General features: G+C 31.3%; 1 protein-coding gene across 1 annotated transcript; it reads right to left on the bottom strand.

Annotated features, from left to right (window-relative positions):
* Positions 1-11,679: 11,679 nt before the first annotated feature.
* Positions 11,680-13,736, bottom strand: LOC139899362 (uncharacterized). Its single transcript, XM_071882197.1, has 6 exons — positions 13,614-13,736; positions 13,371-13,535; positions 13,229-13,283; positions 12,936-13,153; positions 12,168-12,884; positions 11,680-12,000 (listed from the first exon to the last, which is right to left on the bottom strand). Exons 1-6 carry the CDS (start codon positions 13,734-13,736, stop codon positions 11,680-11,682), a joined length of 1,599 nt encoding a protein of 532 aa, XP_071738298.1.
* Positions 13,737-14,449: the final 713 nt, after the last annotated feature.

Here is a 14,449-nt window from a genome sequence, read left to right as displayed (position 1 = left end):
TCTTTTGTTCTATATATATATAGATTTTCTAGGTAATTAGAATATCATCCGATATTCAAAAATCATTTCATATTGAAAACCCTTTATCTAGCCATACAAGACGGAACTCGCAACTAATTCAAGTTCCTCGAATTCCGACAGCTATTCCGATATGGATTTCCGTTCGAGCTCCGAAGGCAGTATAACCGGAATGGACCAACCAAATTTGTGATCACCAATTCTGAATGAATTGGGGATGGGTTCGTAGCCTACTTAATCATTGAAGACAAGAAGAAGGTGATCCCTTCCATCCACCACATTCCCCTCTTGGCGAACAGCCTGAAGCACTTACCGGCGAACCTGTTCGTAATACCATTTTCTCTCTCATTTCCAGAGTATCTCATCATGATTATATATATCACAAATTCTAGATCTTATTCATCCGCTCGTCCGAACTGACAATCATCCTGGAATAATGGAAAAAGTCAACGAGCTTCGCGTTCGAGTAATCAATTTGGAGAATATGGTGCAAAACTTACCAGCTTCAACAATATCATCAGCACCAACAGTACCATCAGTAACAGCACCAGTACCATCAACAATCCATGCCTCAACATCTCATTCTGTACCTTGAGTATAATCATCATCCTACGTATCGTTCTACATCAATTATCTTCTTTCTTCATGGCGATTACGTAATCTCTAAAGTTTTAGAAATTATTTATTCTAGTTCCAACCGAAAACTAAATGAGATTAATATCACATTAACTCATTAAATCCATGATTATATCTGAAGAAAATAAATATGTATGTATATTTTCATAAAGATTATAATTAAAAATTCTTTTGTACAAACTGTTAATGGTGAAAATATTTTAACGGGTAGGTAATACCCGAGGAATATTTAGATTTCACATTAATAAGTTACACTGTACATTCTTTCAATCTGATTCAACAGTCATTTACTATTCTACTTACATCCACAGATATACGTACTCGTTCATCGCAGAATAACCATTTTTATTCAATTTCATATTTGGATTTTGACCTATCAGAATCCAACAAGTGGCATTATGAAGAAAACATTGGAAAAAAATAAAAATTGTTAGAAACAAATAAATTAACTATGAGCAATTTTGTTAAGAATTCACGCTAACAAAATCCTAGCTAACTGTTAATTCCTTATTACAATTTAATTATTGCAATTTTAATTCTCGCAATTTTATTTATTGTCATTTAATTTCTGTTATTTATTTTACGTAATTTATTTATCGTCGTTTAAATACTGTTATTTACGCATTTAAATATCGGGACACGTATACAAAGTTTTGACATATCATATCGACGTCATCTATATATATTATTTGGAATAACAATAGACACTCTATATGCGGTAATGATCGAGTTAGCTATACAGGGTTGAGGTTGATTCTAAAATAATATATATACTTTGAGTTGTGATCGAGTCTGAGACATGTATACAATGGGTCACGATACGTATTAATTAATTCGAATAATACATATTAAACTATATATGAATTATTGAATTACTAATTTTGGACTACTAACTGTGGACTATTAATATTGGACAATTAAAATGAATTAAAATATTAATTATAACATATGAAACTAAACATTTCTTCAAGTTTGCCACTTGATTTCATTTTAAACCCCATTTGTATCTTGACGATTATAATCTGCGTTCAAACCTTTCATGATTCTTGAAAACACCTCAATCGAGAGGATGAACCAACCGCACTTCATCTACGAGAGAAAAGATTGATACATATAGTTATGCATCTGAAAACACTCGGAACCTGAGTAAACTTTTAACACGTATCTGTCCTAGCTCCTTCTGCATTGTTATTATAGTAAATAACATTGCAATTCTTTTTCAAATTAGCCAATTTTGTCACAGCTCCAGCAAATCAACTTCGATTGTTCATTTTGAATTAACCTTATTATAACCTTGATATATGTGCTTGCTCTTTTATTGTTACCGGAGAACCTTTTTATATTCAACCATATTACCAGCAGACGTACCAGCAACCTCGTTGCTCATTGGTTTAAATCTCTCCGACAAATCACTATATTTATCGATTGAAGTCTTATCATGAACTCATCGGCATCTTGTAACGATAATTACCATACCAAATACCAGGAGACATCAATCGATAATCTCGAATTTCTCAGAGATTCTACGACAACAATTATATATATATATATATATATATATATATATATATATATATATATATATATATATATATATATATATATATATATATATATATATATATATATATATATATATATATATATATATATATATATATATATATAACTTCTATCTCCTGGATTTATGAACTTCTGAATTTCTAAAAAGCGCTTTAGCCTATGAATTAGTTTTCTGAGTTTTGAAAAAGCTGATGAAGTAGTGAAAACTGAAGACTGCCTTAACAGTAAAATGTTTGATGATAAAGAATGGAGTGTTGAAAACACTCAATGGAAAATTTGTACTGGAAAACGAATTTAGCAAACCATGAAGGAGGCCGTGGACAAATCACAAAGGCTAAATCTGCCTTCAAAGAATCCAAATGATTCGGTACTTGCTGAAGTTATTATCGAATACCTTACTCCTGACTCTACACTTTTACGGACAATCTTCATCATCATCCATCAATATTAGATATTCTAAGATATCATCGTATATTTCATTATTAATATCCTCAATATTTCTGAAGATATCTTCATAAATATTCTTGTCCGATATTAATTATCTCTCCGCGTTATCTGTATTATATCATAAAAGAAAAATGTTTTAGTTTCTAAATCTCTGAAAAATTAGAGTTTGAATTATGAATGATTTTGAAGTAGTGTTGGAAATTGATGCATGAGTTAGTATAATATAATGACACTTGATCAACGTGATTATATTACAGTAAGTCATGCTGAGTTTCTAATGGAATGTGATGATTCACAGATCATAACGTCATCATGTGTCATGTTACACGACTCTTACATTCTACCTAATCTCCCAACATATCAAGAATATATCTTTCTGATAGTTCTATCTTTTCTCTTAAATTATGGTAAGTTAACCGATCAAAATCGTGCTTTTACAATCTCTCTCTTAGAACGTTAGTCAGGTTCATTTGAAACTTCATACCTACAAATTATGGACCATTACTCGATTTACTAAATTCGAGAAGAGAATAAAAAGGAAAAGTGCTTCAAAATATAAGAGAAAATATAAAGCCCAATAACAACACGGAGGTTACAAACCGTGGATATTAATACGATTAGCAATATAAAGACACGGTAGAATTAAGAATAGTATCACCTCAAGGTAATAGTAGAAGTAAACAGATTTTTCTGGTGGAAGATTGAAAAGAAGGATGACAGAAATGATAATTAGGAAAATATTAAGGATTAGAACTGGATTAAGCATTTTCACAATCTTTTGCATGTATGAACTAAGAAAGAAAGTATAGGAGTGGTGAAAATAATGGAACAGAAAAAGTTTAATTTATAATGGAAATATCAGACAGAATAATCGAGGCAGATCACCGTATTTAATTATAGAAGTCTTAATTTCTTATTCGCCGAAGAAGCAAAGATTTTAGATTCCGAAGATTTTTATTATATACCTTGAATTCTGGAATTCAACCAAGACAACATCAAAAGTTAAGACGCACCTTATTTTCTAAATTCAAACGTGACTACGTCAAAGATTAGGACGAACATTCATTTACTCATTTCACTCTTTTGTGATAGCTTCACTCGTACTCTCCGAGTAATCGAATTATCTTATCCATATTACACAACAATAATAAAACTCTATTTATCAGCTCATATTCGTCAGGAAAACATTCTTATTATTAGCCATGATGATCCCACTCAAATTTCGGGATGAAATTTCTTTAAAGGGTAGGTACTGTGACGACCCTGAAATTTTCGACTAAATTTAAACTTAATCTTATTATAGTTTCGACACGATAAGCAAAGTCTGTAAAGTTGAGTCTCAAAATTTCTGGAACTGTTTACATAAATTCATTTGTCCTTCGACTGTTTCCGACGATTCACGAACCATTGTGTAAATAAATATGTATATATATATATATATATATATATATATATATATATATATATATATATATATATATATAAATATATATATATATATATAAATATACGTATATATATAAACTATTATTAAAATGAATATATATATATATGGCTTCTAAAAATAATTAATATTATATGTAAATTGTAATATATATATATATATATATATATATATATATATATATATATATATATATATATATATATATATATATATATATATATATATATATATATATATATAATATAAATATTCAAATAGATTATGATATAAATTAAGTAATACATAATTAATAAAAGATAACGTTAATATATTAAATCTTAATACAAGTAAAAATATAGTTGTCATATTAATTACTTTCATTATTATTATTAATTTTATAAAAATTAAGATTTTAATAACTTTACCAAAGTTATTAGTTATAATTTTCAAATTTATCATTAGTAAATACCATTATTATTATTAGTATTACTTTGATGTTATTATTAATATTATTATTTAATATATAACATATAGATAAGAAATTCGATATATATAAATTGTTATATTATTAATATTACTAATAATATTGTTATCATTATTATAATTAGTATTATTATTATTATCATTAATAAAATTTTAATTATCATTTTATTATTATTGAATATCATTAATATTATTTTGATTATTATTATTATTATTATTATTATTTCTATTATTATTATTATTATTATTATTATTATTATTATTATTATTATTATTATTATTATTACTATTATTATTATTATTATTATTATTATTATTATTATTATTATTATTATTATTATTATTATTATTATTATTATTATTATCTTTATTAATTCTAATATTAATAACTCTATTATTATTATTAATATATTTTAATTATTTATTATTAATAATATTAAATATATAATAATAGATATATTTTATTGGATTCTATTAAAAAAATTCACGATCATACTTATTTATTTATTCATCTAATTTTGTTTATGTCGGGTTTTTTTGTTATCAGTCGATGTCCACCCTAAATGCAAACAAAAATCAATCCTATCATAGGTACTGCCTCAACTATTCGATTATCATTTATATACACTGAAATCCATTAATACATTTTGATTATTAAACAGAAAAATTAAGCAAAAACAACTCACAACCTCTATTCTTGAGTCATTCTTGCAAAAACTTGAATTCGTGTTAGATTTCAAAATTTATAAATGCAGTCTTGTTAGAAATCCTGTAAGTAATCGTTCTGCAAAATCCCAAGTCTTAATTTTTTTAAACGGATTCAAATTTGTGAGTCAAACCTTGATTTTTAAAAAGTCAAACTTTTGTTCTTGAACGAATTCGAAATTTCTGTTATGAGTTAAGTTAAATTGATGATTTCAATATATTCTAGGAGTGTTTTGCAAAATATTTCATGTAGGAATCGAAATCCAAAAATGTCTAAATTCTTGAATCAAGGTATGAGTTCATGTTTTTTATTTCGACAAACAGCGATGCGGTTCTTTTTATTTTTTTTTCTTTCGCGCCTGTTAACCGCTTGTTAAATTGTTTCTCTGTAATTCTTAAATTTAAAATGAAAAACTTATGTGTTACAAGTTTTGATTCTGGTCGAGTTTTATTTGGCGAAGAAGAATAAGAAACAGAAAAATAGATTTGTTATATAACTTTGCAAATGGGTTTATATCAGAAAAATAGAACGGACTGAATGGTTTGAGTGATGTGTTGGTGAGCGGGAAGTCTCTGGTTCAATTCCGATTTGGTGCATTCTTGTTATAAACACTTCATAAAGAGGGTATATTTCCTTAAATTTTAATATTATTATTATTATTATTGTTATTATTATTATTATTATTATTATTATTATTATTATTATTATTATTTTTATTTTTAATACTAATTATTATTATTATGATTGTTATTGTTATGATAAGTATTATTATTATTAACATTATAATTATAATTATTATTATTGTTTCTATTAGTATTGTTATTATTAGAATTATAACTACTAATATTATTATTATTACTAGTAAAGGTATTACCTAACAAATATTATTATTATCATAATTATAACTACAATTATAATTATTAATATTATGGTTAAGTTAATTATTAGTATTACTATAATAAAGCAATTACATATTATTATCATTTAAATAAGTGTTATTATTATAACTATAGTTATTATTATCACCAAAAATATTACTATTAAAGTTGTTATTATTATTACCACTAAAATTACTATAAGTATTATTTTTAGTTTCATTAAAATTAGTAACTGTATCAATAAATAGTATTATTATTATTATTACTACTAGTATTAAAGTTATTATTATTATTATTATTATTATTATTATTATTATTATTATTATTATTATTATTATTATTATTATTATTATTATTATTATTATTATTATTATTATTATTACTACTACTAGTATTAAAGTTATTATTAGTGTTATTATTATCATTATAAGTACCATAGTCATTGATATGATTATTATCATTATAAGTATTATTATCTATGTTATCATGAGTATTATTATGTAGTTACTAAAATCATTATCATAATTAGCATTAACAATAAAATTAATATTTTTACATTTACTATCATTAATATCATTATTATTATTATTATTAATAGGATTACTAGCATTATTGTCTTAGTAAAAATATTATGTATTATAAACATTTTTTTTTACCAATATTAATATTATTTTGATATTACTTTAACTACTATTATTAATATACAAATGATATATTTAAATACATATAACATAATAAAAATTAATATTTTTATATACAAAAGGAATATATGAAACATATATGTACTATTAATATAAAAAGAATATAACTAATAAATTTATATATATTTGTTCGATTTCAATTATGTATATTAATAAATATACAAATGATATAGGTTCGTGAATCCGAGGCCAACCCTGCATTGTTCAGTATCGTCGTATGAATATTTTTACTACAAAATATTGTATTGTGAGTTTCATTTGCTCCCTTTTAAATGCGTTTGCAATATATATTTTTGGGACTGAGAATACATGCGCTACTTTTATAAATGTTTTAAGAAATAGACACAAGTAATCGAAATTACATTCTATGGTTGGATTATCGAAATCGAATATCGCCCTTCAAGTCTGGTAACCTAAGAATTAGGGAAATGACCCCTAATTGACGCGAATCCTAAAGATAGATCTATTGGGCCTAACAACCCCCATTCATGTCTATGGATGGCTTTAGTACTTTGAGATTATTATTATACAGACGTCGATGTCTGTGGGGATATTCTATGTATTATGGTTAATGTCGGTTACCAGGTGTTCAATCCATATGAATGATTTTTATGCAGATGGCTATATGCATGCATGATGTTTATGAGAAATAAAAATATGTAATCTTGTGGTCTATTAAAAATGATGGAAATGAATATTGATGATAAACTAATGAACTCACCAACCTTTTTAGTTGACACTTTAAAGCATGTTTATTCTCAGGTATTAAAGAAATCTTCTGCTGTGCAATTGCTCATATTAAAGATATTACTTGGAGTCATTCATGACATATTTCAAAAGACGTTGCATTCGAGTCATTGAGTTCAACAAGATTATTATTAAGTCATTGATAGTTTGATATATTATGAAATGGTATGCATGCATGTCAAGTTTCGTTGAAATGAAAGTTTTGTCTTTTTTAAAACGAATGCAATGTTTGTAAAATGTAACATATAGAGGTCAGAACCTCGCAATGTAATCAACTATTGTGAATCATTTATAATCGATATGAACGGGGCATTTCAATAATGTATCTGATAATTAAATCATTTGATATTATCTTTTAATTCCGCCGATAAATATATTAAACATATATTGAAACAATTACGTTTATGTAACGTATTATACATCTAATACTTTGTTAACGTTTTTAATTAACTATATAATATATATATATATATATATTTATATACACATCAATGTTCGTGAATCGTCGAGCACGGAAAAGGGTAATTGATTACATGAATGTAGTTCCAAAATTTTGAGATTCAACATTACAGACTTTGCTTATCGTGTTGGACACATATAAAGATTAAGTTTAAATTTGGTCGGAAATTTACGGGTTGTCACATTACGTATGAGTAAACGAATATGTTTTTAGGGTTTATGAGCTATGTATTTATAGGCTCACGAATTAGGGTTTCGATAGAATCTTTTCCCTAATTAAATGCGATCTCTTCCCAACTAACTTTTGCTATTTAAGGAAAATAATCCGAATTGATTATATCGTACATTCTTCTAGAATATACTAGACCCTTATGCAAGTATACGAAACTCACATAAGATGGTATAGGCGCATAGAGTGCGGCTATACCCGTGCCATCCCAATTTACGTGCGGTTTAGGGTTTTGGATGCGTAATCCGCATAGTCTTGCGGATATGCGTATCATTTAGTCCCCACAGTTCGATGTTATATACAATGAAAATTAGTGTATGACATCGAACTAGTAAGAAAATTTACACATAATGAACCACAACAACACCCTTGATCCAAATTAGCATGCTTAATGAATTTGCTAAAAATCCTAGTTGGATTCCAAATATAACCGGTCAGTGCATAAGATTATTTAAATATATATGCGTAACCGGATACTGTATTAGTATTAAATGCAATGTATGCGTGCAGTCACCAAACTGTCTTTTGCTGCATTTCCTGCACCCGAGGTGACAACTATCACTGTTTACCGAAAAGGTAATGATTGTATTTATGCAACCGCCTGTTGATGCTAACATGCACCGGACATCTTAACAAAGTGTTTAGCTTAAGATTGATACACGTGTACGGCTACCATTATACCCTTGTTACTTTTTGACTCCCGTATTTTCTCTATAAATAGGATTTTTGGCTTTTTCGTATCTCACAATCTTTTTCCTTTAAATGATTCAACCCTTTTCATCTTCTCTGCATAAATCTGTTCTTGATTGTAAAAAAGGTATATTTCATACTCTTATACTTTGTATTATACTATGTAACCCTATGTATCATTCATATGTTGTTCTGATTCTGACATTGTAGATGAAATTGGAATCTTACGCACCCATTCCTACCACCGACTCCGGTAACCATTCTCGTTCGTCGGTCAGTCATTCAGACACAATACCTTCACTATAGCAAACTCCTGATACCAGAATCTTGGGTAACCACAAAAGGTTATATGATGAAGGTATTAATTTTGACAGTCTGACTTTTTATTGAACATTGACTGTAAGTTTTTATGCGCCATGTTTATCGTATTTGCAGGTCCAAGTGGTGGATCCCATCACTCCAAGCGTGTATGCCCGAATCCTGATGATTCATCTTTACTGATTCGGAACGCAAATGAGTTCATGAAGGTTCCTCTTCCAGTTTTTGCACAACAGTTCTCTTTTTTACAATCATGTGCCCCTCAGCAGTTAATGCAAATTTTTTTCCTCACTTTCACCTTCCGAAGAGCTTTACATGGATACACAATCGACGCTGTTTAACTCTGCCAAGGATCTGAATCGTTTGAAACTTAAATCTGTTGCGCTTGCTCATCCCCCACCGCCCTCATCAACAGAGACGTCCAAGATAAATGCCTTGCAAGAGGATAATGCAAAGCTAACTGCCCAACTCGCGGTTGCATCATGTGCAGGCAGAAGACCAGATCAATGTTCTTATGTTTAAAAGGCAGCAAGAGGAGGATCAGCATGTTGCTGAAAAAAGGTTTATGGAGTCTGAGATTGCATCATTGTCTGCAAAGCTTAAAGAGGCAGAGAATCATGTCATCTTTTTAAGCAAAAGTTTTAGTGACTAGATTGCGTCCCAGGAGTCATGGGGTTTGAAACAGGATGATATAAAGGAGAAGTATGACATTCTCCGAAATGGTTTATCGAACATTATCCAGCATGCTCTCGACTGCAAAGTCGTCGAGCAGCAATTTGGTGCACCATGGTTGCCGCACGTGCATATGAGCGAACCCTGTTCTGGAATGTTGTTCAACAGGAGTTGTATGTACCCCCCGTAATTCCTCCAAATATTGCTGAGCTACTCGCTTATGGAGCCAAAGAAAAATATGAAGAAGCTTGTGCCTGACTTCAATAAATCCCGATCCCCCGTCTACAATTTCTCATCAATGATCCTACCATCTCCGTGCAGGAGATAATCAATGACAAACTCGACTGAGTTTGTTATGCTACCTAGGATGGATATTATTTATCCATGCTTGGGTGGCATTTAATTTTTTTTATTTTTTTTTTTGCTAGTGAGGGATGGGCCTTGCAATCTTGGAGGTGTCGCATCCCTATATTATATTTTTCTTTTATTTTTAAAACAGGGTATGCATCTAATTACTGCGTGTGAGGAAGGCATATTCTCCTTAGTGTAGGGCAAACGTTCCAGCCAATGCCACCCCTTTTTTATTTTTTATATTAGCGTATATTAGGTCGAATTTTGGTGCATGTCCTGCTTTTATGCTAAGCGGTTGACTTTATTTCTTTTATCTAACTGTAATTTGTTAGCTTTGATTGGATATAATGCGATATCTCTTTTGGTTAAAGTGCAATTATTGCGTTTTTATGAAATCACTATGGTTGTTATAATGATTCATTACAATTTTATGTATTCAATAACTCTTGTTTAGAATAAATGTCATGACTTCATGATGGGAGCGACCCTTCAATCATTTCATAATCTTTTTATTCTTGCGCTAACAATCCAATGTTACGCAAAAGTAAGCAAACCAATGCTTATAAGTTTATACTCAAGACTTTTATAAAATTTATTATAAGTATGTACGCATATACAATCCAATGTAATTTACCCGTACTATAGACAAACCAATGTCTATACTCAAGAGTCTTCCGGCCACGCCAATGTCCGGGTTATTTAAACAAGTATACCAAATTTGTGTTTTATAATCTAGACTGTGCAAGTCTCCGTCTTGCGTGGTGTACGAGCGTTTGAAACAAACCCATGTTTTACTACTGTCACCATTAAAAATAGTATTGGTAACCAAACTAAACTATGCCACTTGAGATTCGGAGTGTGTCCATGTGCGGCTTAAAGGGCATGCAATCAACAAATGTAAAAGTGCACAAGTTATTGGCTTAAATTGCATGATTCTATTTATTTCAAACATATCACTTGACCAACACTTAGTTATCATGTTTTACAATGGAAAATAAAATTTTACATCATAAAAACTTTAAACAGTTATCTCGGGTGATCAATCCCTCTGTAGTTTTTTCATATGTAGCACCGTTTCAGTGTTTGCGCATGCTAGGTGTGTTTTATTGCTTTTCCATCTAAAATTGCTAGTCGATATGCCCCTGTATCGCTTACGCCAATAACCTTATATGGTCCTTCCCATTTAGGTCCGAGTTTACCCATGTCTTCTGCTCTGCTTGCTTCATTCTTTCGCCACACCAAGTCATCCAATTGGAAAGATAATGGTTGTACGCGCTTATTATAGTAGCTTGTGATTCTTTGTTTGTTGATTGCTTCTTTTATGGCTGCCATTTCCCTGCGCTCTTCAACTAAGTTTATATTTTCACGCAGTTCTTCGCAATGCTACTTTCATCGAAGGAAGCTATGCACATAGTTGGCACATTTATTTCAGCGGGTATTACAGCCTCGAACCCGTACACCAAACTGAAAGGTGTTTCATTAGTCGCGAATTTTGGAGTTGTACGGTGTACCCACAGTACATTCGGCAGCTCGTCTATCCAACCCCTTCGGCACAATCCGAGCCTTGCTTTGATTCCTAACAAGATATCCCAATTCGTGACCTCACGCTGACCGTTCGCCTGGGGTGTGCGACTGATGTGAATATTTGCTTTATGTTTAGCTCTTGGCACCAATCGCTGAATGGGTTACCTTCAAATTGTGTACCATTGTCACTTACTATTTCATTTGGTATTTCAAACCGGCAAACGATATTTTCCCATACAAAATTTCAGATTTGTTTGCCCAAAATTGTTTTCAATGGTTTCTCTTCTACCCACTTCGTAAAATAATCAATGGCCACTACCAGAAACTTTACACCTCCTGGTCCTGCGGGGAATGGCCCCACTATGTCAATTTCCCATTTGTAGAATGGCCACGGAGACGCGACTGGTATCATTGGATGTCGCAGAGCCTTACTTACCGGTGCGTGAAGCTGACACGACTGACATTTGTGTATCACTTCTGTAGCATCTCTGTACATTGACGGCCAATAGTATCCGAGCCGCATTATTTTGGACGCGACTGTTTTGTGTCCTGAGTGCAAAGCGCACATTCTCTCGTGCACTTCCCGTATGATTAACTCCGCTTGAGTTGGATTAAGACACCACAAATGGTGTCCCAGGAACGACTTTCTGCATAAAATTCCTTTATCTAACAAATACATCGGTGCTTTTATCTTAATCTTTCTTGCTTCTGTTGAATCTATAGGCAATGTACCTTTGTTCAGAAATTCTACTATCAGTCTCATCCAACTCTGCTCCTCTTCTTCAACTGCGGCGGATACACCATCGGTCTCAATGGATTTTACTTTCACTTTCTCAACCCAAATTTCTTTCTTAAAATGGCTGAATGTTAAGGCGGCTAACTTACTGAGCGCATCCGCCTTTTTATTCAATGTTCTTGAAACCTGAGTTATCTGAAATAAATCGAAGTCCACCGCGAACTCTTGCACAAGTTTCAAGTACTTTTGCATCGATTCATCATGTGCTTCAAATATCCCATTGAATTGGTTTGCAAATAACTACGAATTGACATATACAGACAGCTCTTTTACCTCCAGATATTTTGCTACCCGCATTCCGGATAACAACGCTTCATACTCAGCTTCATTGTTTGTTACAGGGAAGCTAAAGCGTAGTGCGAATGTATATTCTTCTCCTTCTGGACTTTTTAGGATTATTTCTGCCCCTGCGCCTTCTAGATCACAAGCCCCATCTGTGTGCATTTCCCACAGCTGTTCGGGCGGAGGTGGTATTTCGTTTAATTCATACGAGACTTCGATATCTCTGGCTGTTTCAGCCAGATAATCTGCTAGGACTTGCCCCTTTACCGCACTTCTTGGTGAGAAGCTTATCTCATGCTCACCCAATTCAATAGCCCATTTGGCTATGCAACCATAATTTTCTGGTTTATATAGCACCTGCTCAACAAGTATTAGTGAATGTAAACTTGCTAGAATTTATCAAGCAATTTAAATTTTTTGACAATACGTTGTTTTTTGTCATACCTGCCTTATTGGCTGGTCTGTTAGAACAATTATTGGATGCACTTGAAAATATCTCCTTAAGCATCTAGCCGTATGCACGAGCGCATAAACCAGTTTTTCAATTGCAGGGTAGTTTAATTCGCTTCCTGTTAAAGCTTTGCTAACAAAATATACAGGCATTTGTACCTGTCTGCACAACATAATCATATAAATTTAAATGTCTACTGATTAAAAATTAGCTATTTTTAAGTTTATAGTGCATACCTGTCCCCTGTCCGCTATCAATACTGAACTTATCACTTCTTTCGATGCTGCTAAGTATAGTATCGATGTTTCTCGCGCAATCGGATCAGTCCTTGCCGGCAACTCTTTTAACAACTTTTTCATTTCCTAAAACGCCACTTCTGCTTCCTCTGTCCACTTGAAATCCATTTTCTTTAAGCAATTCTTTAATGTCCCGAAAAAGGGGAGCGATCGCTCTGCGGATTTTGACAAGAACCTTGTTAATGCCACCAATTTACCCGTTAAACTTTGCACTTCTTTTTTATTTTTGGGTGACGGCATATTTTCGATTGCCTCTATTTTCTTTGGATTTGCGCGTATCCCACGCTCAGTTATTATATGACCAAGAAACTTTCCTTCATCTTCTCCAAAACTGCACTTCGACGGGTTGAGCTTCATATTTATCTTTGTCGACGATGCAAATGTTTCAAATATATCTTCCAACAAACCTTGTTCTGTTGTGCTTTTTATCACCAAATCATTAACATATGCTTCTAAATTTCTGCCAATTTGACCTTTGAAAGCCTCGCCTATTACTCGTTGGTATGTTGCTCTGGCATTTTTTAGACCAAATGGCATCTTGGTATAGCAGTATATGCCCTGGCTTATGTGAAAGGCAGTTTTATCCTCATCATCTGCTGCCATCTGTATCTGATGGTATCCTTTGTACGCATCCAGAAAACATTTATATCGGAAGCCGGCTTACGACTCAACTTTCCAGTCTATTTCTGGTAGAGGATAATTGTCTTTAGGACATGCTTTGTTAATGTCCGTGAAGTCGACACACATGCGCCAAGACCCATTGGGCTTTTTTACCA

This window comes from Rutidosis leptorrhynchoides, chromosome 1 (genome assembly GCF_046630445.1).
Source record: "Rutidosis leptorrhynchoides isolate AG116_Rl617_1_P2 chromosome 1, CSIRO_AGI_Rlap_v1, whole genome shotgun sequence".
Classification (NCBI taxonomy): Eukaryota; Viridiplantae; Streptophyta; class Magnoliopsida; order Asterales; family Asteraceae; genus Rutidosis; species Rutidosis leptorrhynchoides.
This window is presented reverse-complemented; position numbering and strand designations above follow the sequence as displayed.

Excerpts from the sequence above, each read along its gene's own strand:
- LOC139899362 (XM_071882197.1), bottom strand. The coding sequence starts at position 13,736 with ATGAAAAAGTTGTTAAAAGAGTTGCCGGCAAGGACTGATCCGATTGCG. Across the intron at positions 13,284-13,370 it reads CAGACCAGCCAATAAGGCAG|GTGCTATATAAACCAGAAAA; the intron begins GTATGACAAAAA and ends CTTGTTGAGCAG. Across the intron at positions 12,885-12,935 it reads CGTTGTTATCCGGAATGCGG|TTATTTGCAAACCAATTCAA; the intron begins GTAGCAAAATAT and ends GTCAATTCGTAG.